This window comes from Chionomys nivalis, chromosome 4 (assembly GCF_950005125.1).
Source record: "Chionomys nivalis chromosome 4, mChiNiv1.1, whole genome shotgun sequence".
NCBI classification, from domain to species: Eukaryota; Metazoa; Chordata; class Mammalia; order Rodentia; family Cricetidae; genus Chionomys; species Chionomys nivalis.
This window is the reverse complement of record NC_080089.1, coordinates 99,092,039-99,102,540: the sequence shown is the minus strand read 5'-3', so window position 1 is coordinate 99,102,540 and position 10,502 is coordinate 99,092,039. Positions and strand designations below refer to the sequence as shown.

The 10,502-nt window shown below is 46.9% G+C and overlaps 1 protein-coding gene across 6 annotated transcripts; it reads right to left on the bottom strand.

The window, feature by feature from the left end:
• Positions 1-3,670: 3,670 nt before the first annotated feature.
• Anapc13 (anaphase promoting complex subunit 13) lies at positions 3,671-10,485 on the bottom strand. 6 transcript variants are annotated; one of them, XM_057766303.1, is made up of 4 exons: positions 10,153-10,375; positions 8,635-8,760; positions 4,650-4,813; positions 3,671-4,560 (listed from the first exon to the last, which is right to left on the bottom strand). In XM_057766303.1, exons 2-3 carry the CDS (start codon positions 8,731-8,733, stop codon positions 4,688-4,690), a joined length of 225 nt encoding a protein of 74 aa, XP_057622286.1. In that variant the 5' UTR covers positions 8,734-8,760; positions 10,153-10,375; the 3' UTR covers positions 3,671-4,560; positions 4,650-4,687. The 6 variants fall into 6 exon arrangements, with proteins under 6 accessions (XP_057622286.1, XP_057622284.1, XP_057622283.1 ...); XM_057766301.1 differs by lacking the exon at positions 3,671-4,560 and having other exon boundaries at positions 4,586-4,813; XM_057766300.1 differs by lacking the exon at positions 3,671-4,560 and having other exon boundaries at positions 4,592-4,813; positions 10,355-10,485.
• Positions 10,486-10,502: the final 17 nt, after the last annotated feature.

Sequence of the window (10,502 nt, the reverse complement as noted above, 5' to 3'; positions counted from 1 at the left end):
GAAGCAAGACCAGAGCAAGGGTGGAGGAAAATCTTTTTAGCCCTTGGGTGGTGGCATCTCCACAAAGGGGATCTGAGTCACCAGGGACGACATGGATAACAGGGATGGGCATTTACATCACCCTCCCTCACTTCCTCTCCAGTCATTGGGTATTTTTGAATTCTCCACCCTTTGTGCCCTTCTCCTGTCCCCAGCAAATCTGGCTTATGTGTGTGTGTGTGCTCGCGCGCGTGCATATTTTTCTATATATGTACAATCAAGTCTCAGAATAATACCAGCTGAAAACAAAGGAAGCTGCTGTGATTTGGCCAATCTTGAACTACAAAAATTGTTTTTGTATATGGTCGATCAACTGGGTAAACAACTCAAAAAAAAAAAAGCACAGGTAAAAAACTCTTTATACTACTAAGTAACGCACCACGGAGTTGAACACGGTCCTCAGCTGTTGTCATGTGTCTCCTCCTTGTTTGGGTTAAAGGGTCCATTCTGAAACAGGGCTAGGGAAGGTTACATAGTCACTGGCTATGAGCCAGGGCAAGCCGCAGTAAGGACATGCCCTGGAGTGGGGCGACAGATAACCTGGCCTCAAGTACTCCTGTGCTCCACACACCTGTCTTGCTGGGCTTACAGAATCTCTATTCTGCCCCTCTCCCGTGGTCACTTAGGCAAGGCTTCCCGAAGAGACCCTGATCAAGAGAGTTCAATGGCAACCCCCTCGGGAGATCTTGAGAGAAGCAAGAAGTCCCAAGGGGCAGCAAGGATGCTCATCCCTGCCCTCTGCTCTGCTTTTCCTGGTCCTGCCTTTTTTTGGCACTTTAAAGTCTGCTTGTATAGGACCTTAAATGTGCACTCCTTCAATGTAGTGCCATTTGAGTTACTCTCTATCCAGCATGGAACGCCGACAGATGGCTGCCGTGGATTAACTACATAATGTTTGGAATCCTTTGCAAGATGAAAACGTGGGCCCTTAGTCAAAGGCTATTGAGGGATTCAAGACAAGAAGGATCAAGTATTGACCCAAATGCATGCTTCTGGGGAGGCACATTTGTGGAGCCAGTCCTGGTTGGCTTAGGGCCAGAGGCTAGGGGCGTCTATCCTCTGGCTCCCAGCTGCCCTTCTGGGAGAGCCCCTCAGGCCTTGCTGCTTTCCCCTGGATTTATGGAAGGACTTCGGTACAGGAAGGAACTAAGAGCTGGACACACACTTTTTAAAAGACGTTGAGCGACCCCTGCTGGGTGCAAAGGGGCACTGACATTAGACTATGAAAACTAGTGAGACTGATTTTTTTTTTGTGGCAATGACATTATTTTGGTAATTAAACAGGAATATCTAATGTTTCATGTATCTAAGATCCCTAATAAAAATTATCTCAATTCTGCTTCCATTCTAGAAATAAGACAAATGAGAAAATTCTAAGAAATTTGATGGGATTTTGATGTGGCCTTTGGAAAGACATAGGTTTAGGAATGTGACAGTCTGGGTTGGAAGTCACTTGTTATTTGTGACTAGCATAAGGTTCTTAACCTGCAACAAGCTGATTTTCACTTGAAATGACATCAAATTTTAAGCTGCCATTTTCTGTTTAAAGGACAGTGACATCCAGCTAAAACGAGAAGCCAAGGCTGGAGATCCTTGAGCCATGGAAATGTTCCATCTATCCCAGCTGCCACCATTACTACACCACGAAGGGGTGGGTCTAAGCTGGGCTTCGGATGATGGACAGCTCCTGCCACCATTACTATACCACGAAAGGGTGGGTCTAAACTGGGCTTCGGATGATGGACAGCTCCTGCCACTGTTACTACACCACGAAGAGGTGGGTCTAAGCTGGGCTTTGGATGATGGACAGCTCCTGGACTCTGTTGTTTTCTCAGGGACAGAGGTTGTAGCCGCAGGCTTGTGTTTTGCTCGGAGAATTTAATCCTGGATTATAAAACAGGGCTCATGCTGTATGTGAGTCTATTTAGAGCCATACAGCCACAAGACAGAATTCTCACTGTAGGAAATACTGTGCAGTGGGCAAACCTGGACAAGGTCTACCTGGAAGAGCTATCCCAAGTTTCTAACTACTTCCACCTTCACCTTGCTGGTCCAAGGCACCAGAATCTCTTTCAGTGTAAAGTTCTTTTGTTTTTGCACTTCCTGCCTATGAAATCCATATATTGGGGTGACTTATATTATAAAAACAAACATCAACAAAAACCAAAACTGGGTGATGATGTCCCACATCTTTAATCCCCAGCATTTGGTGAGTTTAAGACCAGCCTGGTCTGCAGAGCTAGTTCCAGAACAACAAGCGTTGTACAGAGAAACCCTGTCTCAAAAAAGCAAAATAAAACAAAATGACCTAGCTCTGATTAGACCTTTCAGTGACTCAGGAAAATGTTGAGAAGCCTCTTGCCCACCCAGGTCCCTTGCTTGTACACTAGTTCCACTTTGGGGCTTTGGACAGTTTTCTCTCTATAGTCAATAGTTACCTCTCATGTGTCCCCGTCCACTTGGCTCATACGTCACGTGTTCATGCACAAACTCAAGGCGGGTATAAGAAATGCCACGCTTTCATTAAAGCAAATGAAATCTATTTGAGTCCACTTTGCTGTGCCTTGGCAATACCCCTTTCCCTACTTTCTTTCACCCATTCTTTAGCCACTGAGTGTAGGCTGCCGAAGGTACCCAGCTCATGTTCTCTGGAGTGCTGTATTTATACTGTCTCCAAGGGATAGTTGGAAGCTAACAACTGACAATTCACTGAAGATTCATAGCAGTACATATGCCCCCAAAGTGAGACTCTGAGTGAAAGCATTTCTCTCTCTCTCTCTCTCTCTCTCTCTCTCTCTCTCTCTCTCTCTCTCTCTCTCTCTCTCTCTTTTGGATTTTCAAGACAGGGATTCTCTGTAGCTTTGGAACCTGTCCTGGAACTAGCTCTTGTTGGCCTTGAACCCAGAGATCCACCTCCTGAGTTCTGGGATTAAAGGTGTGCACCACCACCATCACCAGCTGCGAAAGCATTTCTTGCTTGGCTCTCTCTGGTCCTGCCCCTACCCTAAACTTTAGCTCATAGTCATCTCGTTCTTTAGAACCCTAGTATTTGGCCTATGCTTCTCTTTTTGCCTCTCTCTCTCTGTTGTCTACTTTTCTTCCTCTCTTGCTTTCCTCTCTCTCCTCTCACAATCAATTACAGCTTCCAGACCATGATCAGGTTAATATTTCTCTCTCTACCCTGGATTCTTCCAGGTGCCTCCGGCTCTTCTCTCCCTCACATATACAGTAAAAATCTTCCCTTCAACCATACCTTGGAGTGGTCATGTCCTCAGTTTACATGCCTGATGTTGAAACCCTCAGTTTATATACTGGATTTTATTTATTTTTTTCAAGATGATTCTCTTCTACTAGGTTGTCTCTAGTTAGAGAAGGGGTGTATGGTGCTGTGGGGTCTTACTTCTGACGATGACTCGCAGGCAGGGCAGGTGAGTCTGCATGCCTGTGGGGCACAGGAAAGTTGCTGCAACCAACTTTCCGGGTGACGTCGTATTGTTTCCTCTGAAACCACAAAGCCACAGGCTGGTGACGGGTGAACAGAGATAAGTCTGGTGGCGAAATATGCATGAGTGTTTTGGCAAGCCACAGATTCTTTTTTAGAATAAGATTTATTTTTATGTGTATGAGCATCTTGTCTATGTGTGCATACGCACCTCACATGTGCAGCCCTCAGAGGCCAGAAGAGGGGAAGGGAACCCTGGGAACTGCGGTCACGGACAGGTGTGAGCTAATATGTAAACACCAGGGACTGAACCCAGGTCCTCTGCAAGAGCATCAAGTGCTCTTAACTACCTGAGCCTCTCCAGCCTCTCTCCAGCCTCAAGAAGTTCTTAGTAGGCAACAAGATAGTACTGGCTTCAGGATCCACAACATTTTCTATTTGCAGGGGCTCTGAGATATGAGATGCCATTACTATTCTGAATAAAAGGAGTACTCCATCAAATAGAGACCCTTCCGGTGGCCCAATGGTAACAACCGCAGACAGGGAGCAGAGGGAACTCACGGCTAACTGGGATTACAAGCACACACCACTGGGCAACCAAACCCAGTGTTTACTGGAGTTCTAGGGATCAAACTTAGGTGCTGACTAAACCATCCCCTAGCTCCTCAGAGGTAACTTTTTAGTCTGTACTTTTAGGCACGGTCTGAAAATAGCCTGGGAACCTTAGGAATGCCAGTCATCAGTGAGTGGATATCTGCTTGAGGCACACACACCTACAGGTTACCTCCACTCAGAACGCTTCTCAGGCGTGGACAGACAGGTCTGAGAGTCCCCTCACGTCTGGCTTCCTCTTTGCCTTTCCCACTCGCATTTTCAACTGCCTGTGCTGGTGGACACACGGCAGTACCGGGAAGTGTTAGGAGTTGACGGCAGCCACACTGGAGCTAAAGGCAGACATTTAATGGACTGTGTTCAAGCGCTAGCGAGTGTAGGACTAATGCAGGATTCGAGGACCACGGTCTGCATGCCTGAGAAGTCTCCGCTTCTCATTCCGAACATTTCCACACTGTGTTTTGTTCCTAAAACATCAAGTGGGCGTACGTTTTTGAGAGTTGATTTATTACTCAAAGATCTGAATTTGGAGATAGAAGAAACATGTTTTACCGACATATTTTTGAAAACTCTACCAAGAGAAAGAAACCCGCGTCAGTTTCCAGCAGGCGGGACGTTCTCGTGGAGACACTGCAAGGCCAGGTCCGTCCACTTCATCTCCTGCTCTTTCACAGACTCTGCGGTGCCACCGTTGTCCTGCTCAGGCTCTGGAAGCTCACTCTGAAAGGGAAGGACACCCACGGCAACCATCAGGGAATTTCTTTCTGTTGTTTAGTTTAGAGATGGGCCTCACGCAGCCCAGGCTGACCTCAGTCTCACTACGTCACCTTCTGTGCGGCTTCCGCGCTGGTAGGGACTGAGCTCAGGGGCCTTGCGCATGCTTCACAAGCAGCTCACCACCACGCCACACTCTCAGCCAATCACCTTAAACTCTATCCTATCTCCCTTTGCCTCTCAGGAGTTGCAATTACAGGTATGGACCCTGGGGTCGAATACTTACTTCTGAAAACACAAGAGCACTAGGAACTAAAGCCCGTGAGGTCCTAAGAACAGCCTGCATAACTGATATGCACAGTCTAAAGAAAGAGTCAAAATAAACTGATGTATGGAAAATACCAGAGGTTCTGTTCAGCGTGGCTCACTTCCCCTTTCAGCACGGAATATGTGACTCTGGTTTTCTTACAAAAGGCAGTGTGGCAGAAGGGCCGAGGACAGGGACTGCAGGACTCCCAGACTGCCATTCATTCATTTTCTGGCTTATTTGGATGAGATAATTCAAACTCATGGGGCCTTTGTTTCCCATCTCACAAATGGAAGAAAAAATTAGCTTTTTTCACGTCTCAGGCTTTGGTAAAGATGGAATGCGGACATTCAGATCCAGTGCCGGCACTGTGTCGGGTGTCCAGTGCTCTACGACGCTCACTAGGATGCGTGGCTGAAAACACTGACAACAGCCGCTGCTGAACCTGTCTGGAAATGCAGTAAAGGCAAATCGGATTTGCTGGGATGTGTTTTTAAATACAGCAAATGTATCAACAACAAAAACATCAACAACAATGCTGCACTCCAAATGCTTATGTGACAATATGGGCTGGATGAGGGACACTGACAATGTAATAGATGAGACTCCCCCTAGTGGAAAAACACAGGAAAGACTAACTCACATCCCACAGGACCACACTAGACAGAATTTCGTATCATTCCCTGATATATGTGAACCTATTTCTGCTGAATCTGTGCTTGGTCCCAGGGTTCACCGATACCGTGTATTTCTGTGCAATCACCTGAAGTCACACTTTGTGTTGACAAACTGCTGCTTAATATTCCGTTAGGCTTTCCCACTGAATTCTTATTTATACTATATGGAGGTATTTTTCGCCTTAAAATTATGTTCAACATATAGTAAATGAAATTTATCTACAATACATACAAATGTATTCGAATCAGGACCAGTAAGATGGCTCAGGGGGTCAAGGCATTTGCTGCTAAGGCTGATGACCTGAGTTCTACATGTGTGTCATAGCACACAGGTGCACACACATGCAAGAAAAACCCAAATGTGTTTGCATCACTTGCATCTATTTACAAATGTAAATGAGATTTAACATTCCATATACAGATCCAGAGAACTGTTCTCTCTAGTCAATTTAGAAATCTGACCTTAATAATATTCACAAAGAATAAACAGGCCCTTGGTTAAGAACTACTTAATCCAAGAGGCAGGACACTGCTTTAATTTTATTTCCTCCAAGAGCATGGCAGGCTTCCTAAAACGATGGGTCCTTCACTTGGTGACTATTACTCCTTGTAATGAACGCACCACGTGAAACAGCACAATGCTGTGCACCTACTTCCTGAAAGACCAGTCTGAACATGGCAGCCTCACGCCGCAGACCTTTCATCCCTAGATCCCTAGAGACGGCCTAAGTGGGGCCTAAACACCCTCTCAAAAGCTGTGCCCAACTTCCTGCCTCCTAACTACAAACGTAATTGCGACCCACTGCTTCACCACGTTTCAAAACCCTATGCCTGTCACACACCTCTCCTCTCTGTGGTAGTATCCTATCTAGCACTAAACTTCTGGGCTCCAAAGCTACACAGAGAAAGCCTGTCTTGAAAAACCAAAAATACAAACCGAATCAAACCAAACCAAACTTCTGGTTCTTTCTTAAGCATTACATCTTCCCTGAAGCATTTCTGCTGCAATGCCCAGGCCCCCAGCCATTCTCCACTTGGCTATTCATTCCCCCTGGTTGGTAGTGTAGTTACTCAGCATCTTGCCTCTCTTGATCCCTGACCCCAAACAGGAACTTTATCTTACACTCAGATAATCTTAGGGCACACAGTAGACTTTAGAGAAGTGATTGTTGGATGGATGGAAGGACAGACAGACTTGTAGACTGAAGCATAAACTCTGATTTACTAGGTACTAGTCTTGGGTCAAGCGTGCCTCTGTGATCCTACGTTTTTCCTGCCAAATGGAGACATCACCACCTCCTCTGTGCGACCGTCTTAAGGATTACGGATAATGGAAGCTTTAACTTCAGTCTATGGCTCAAAGCTGATAATAAATAACAGCTACAATTCTTTTTTCTTATTTTATTGCCCTGAACTTGAACTAAGCTGTGACTTGAATATTCACTGAACACGTCACCACCTTTTATTCTTGAAGGAGAGTGCAGGTGAGCTGAGTATTTTCTTTGTAAACAGTAGCGGCAGGCAGTGTTTCTGGAAGTCACTCTGTGCTAGCTGCTCTTCTAGTGCACGTAGTATTCTGTGCAGAGAAAGTTCTCAGGCTCTGTTTCTCCTTGTCCTTTGTTAAGTGTCTGTGACATCAGTAAGAGTTTTATAAAACATCTACATGGGGCGTTGGTGGTGCACATCTTTAATCCCAACACATGAGAGGCAGAGGCAGGCAGATCTCTGAGTTTAAGTCCATCCTGGTCTACAAAATAAGCTCCAGGACAACCAGAGCTACAGACACAGACACAGACACACACACAAACCCTGTCTCAGAAAACAAAAACATACATAAATAAAGTGAGGGGTCACTTATCACATAAGGTTCAACAATCACTTTTCAAGGGAGTTTTCCAGAGACCAGCAGAGAAAGGGTATTCGGAGAGCTTGGATGTATAAAGGCCAAAGAGGAAATGCTTGGTAGCTTCTAAGCACCTCTTGGAAGCTGGCCTAGGTGTGCACACTAGTTTCAGAATTGCCAAGAGAGGGCCCAAGAGACAGCTCAGTGGTTAAGAGCTCATACTGGTCTTGCAGAGGAAAGAGTTTGGAAAGAGGAAAGAGTGTGAACCACCTTACTTTGGGTGGTTCACAACGGCCTTTAACTACAGCTCCATGGGGTCCAACATCCTCTTCTGGCCTCTGAGGGTAACTGTACTTACATGTCTCTTCTCCTCCCCTCCCCAGATACCCAAACATACACAGATAGAAATAGGCGGGGGTGGGGGTGGGAAATGGCTCATCACCTACTGCTATACTGCCCTTCCAGAGGATTCAGGTTTGGTTCCCTGTACCTATGTCAGGTGACTTTTAACCTCCAGCTCAAGGGATTTGATGCCCTCTTCTGTCTTCCTTCCTACTTCACACACACATATATTCATAAATAAAAACAAAATAAATCTTAAAACCAAACCAAAGACCAACAAACCAGAAGGGAAGCGAGGACACACAAGCTCCTCGCTCCTCTGTGCGTGATGCACTGAACTCGGGAAGTGAGGACACACATGCTCCTCGCTCCTCTGTGGTGATCCACTGAACTCAAGCTTGGCTCACCTTGGCTTTGGGTGACACAACATGGCTCCGAGAATCTGGGCTGCAGCCCTGGAATGACCCCTAACTAAGGTGGTTACAGCAGCCGGTTCTCTGAGCCATGAAGAGATGAACTGTTTACCAGAGGCTTCTAGATTTAGGGGATGCCACAGCACGAATTTCTGGGCCCTGCTACTTCACCTTCCAGCAGCGTCCACAAGGCCTCACCACATTACATCTCTGACTCATTGTCCCGAGCTCGGATCCCGACCTACCAGCGGGATCGCGACATCCTCATATGGCAGCTTGTCTTCCCGCCAAGCGTCATCAATCAAATCCAAGATCCTTCCGTCTCGCTGCACCTCGCTGTCCATTTTCCTGCAGCTTTGGTCTCGTCAGTTCTGTAAGCCAAAGAGGTCATAATGAGGGCACAGTATAATCCAGGACCAGGATTCCCCATATTTTAAAGCTTGAAATTGGTTTTGTTGTGTTTTTTTTCTGTTTTGTTTTTGTTTTTTAGATTTATTTATTATGTATACTAACATTCTGCCTCGATGTATGCCCGCACGCCAGAGGAGGGCGCCAGATCTCATTACAGATGGTTGTGAGCCACCATGTGGTTGGTGGGAATTGAACTCAGGACCACTGGAAGAGCAGCCAGTGCTCTTAACCTCTGAGCCATCTCTCCAGCCCCTGTTGTGGTTTGTTTTGCTTCTTAATACCATCCCAGGAACGACCCATCTTATATGGGTCATGTGACAACATAAAAGACCACAGCTCTTTCCTCACTTCACTGACAGATTCTTGATTGTGTATAGAGACGGTCTAGTTGACAGACAAGCTCATAGTGTAACAGAGAGCAACACATTTCTGAAAACAGCCCTGAAAGGCACTGCATCTAAATGTAGCCTTCTTTACAATCATACAATCTTTCCCTGTTTTTTGTTGAGTCTCATCTCTTGCTCCTTAAGCCCTCCCCCATTATTTGGCACAAATCTCCACCTGCCTTGGCATTCTTAAGCGGTCTGACTCCTCTAGCTTTAGGAGGCTTTCTGTCCTCCAAGGCTTGCTGCTGACCTTAACTAATCTATGAAACAAATCAGGTCAGCTTTGGACTGATGGGTAGGGTACTTCTGTTTCAGTGGTAACGTGTAAACGCTGTACCAATGACTCCCAATCTCTCTACAAATTGACCTCAATATTTTGTAACATGTCCCTCTTCTACACGCTTGCAATCTGGCGTGCTTTTCATCCACCTCCTGTACTTCGTCAGTAATGCACAACACAATGACTGATCTTGGGTGATGCAGTCGGGTACTTCCCATTTACATGAACAAAGAAGCAAGCACAGACAATGCCCAGGCAACCGCCACTGCGCCGAACTCTTACCGCACATCCTAACTTCTCCAGGTTTCTTAAAACATATTTTTACATATGTACCCTTCTCTTTCTAGCGCCCACCCCCACACCCGATAATACAAAACTCTCATCTCTGAGGTTGTCTCCTTTAGATCCATGCTGAACGCAAGTTCTAAGAGCCCATCTCTTCACTAGTTCCCTAGATCTCTGGGCACAAGACGTGACAACAGGGGAGCTTGTCACAACTGTCAAGATATCTCTTTGCAGATATTAGACACGTAATATGCATTTTCGAAATCTACAGCTTTGTAGATGTATTTCTAAGCTAAAAGCACGGCGCCGGCACTAAAACTGGCCCTCGCGGGCCACCATCCTGGGTCACTAGACGCAAAGCCGCCCGCCGCCGCCACTTCCGGCCCGAAGGCTGGAGATACCATATGCGGAAGTGCATAGGGGAGGTGGAGTGTCGCCATGCCGGGTCCCTTCCACTCCGCGCGGCGTGCAATAAGGAAGTGGCTCTGAAGGTCGGTCGGGAGCACCTGCCTGCGTGTCTGGAAGCACTGGACGCCCGAAGCCTAGGGCACACGCTTGGTCACCCTCCAAAACCCGGGCCGCTGGCGCGGGAAGCACCCTTACCCACAGCGCGCGAAACGGCTCTCTCCCGGCCCCGCCCCTCCGCCTGGTCACGTGACGCGCGGCGCGCTCGTACCCCGTCTGCGAGTGAGTCCATTCGCGGCCGTGGGGAGGGGGCGGGACGAGCGTCCATTTGTTGTGTCGCGCGCGC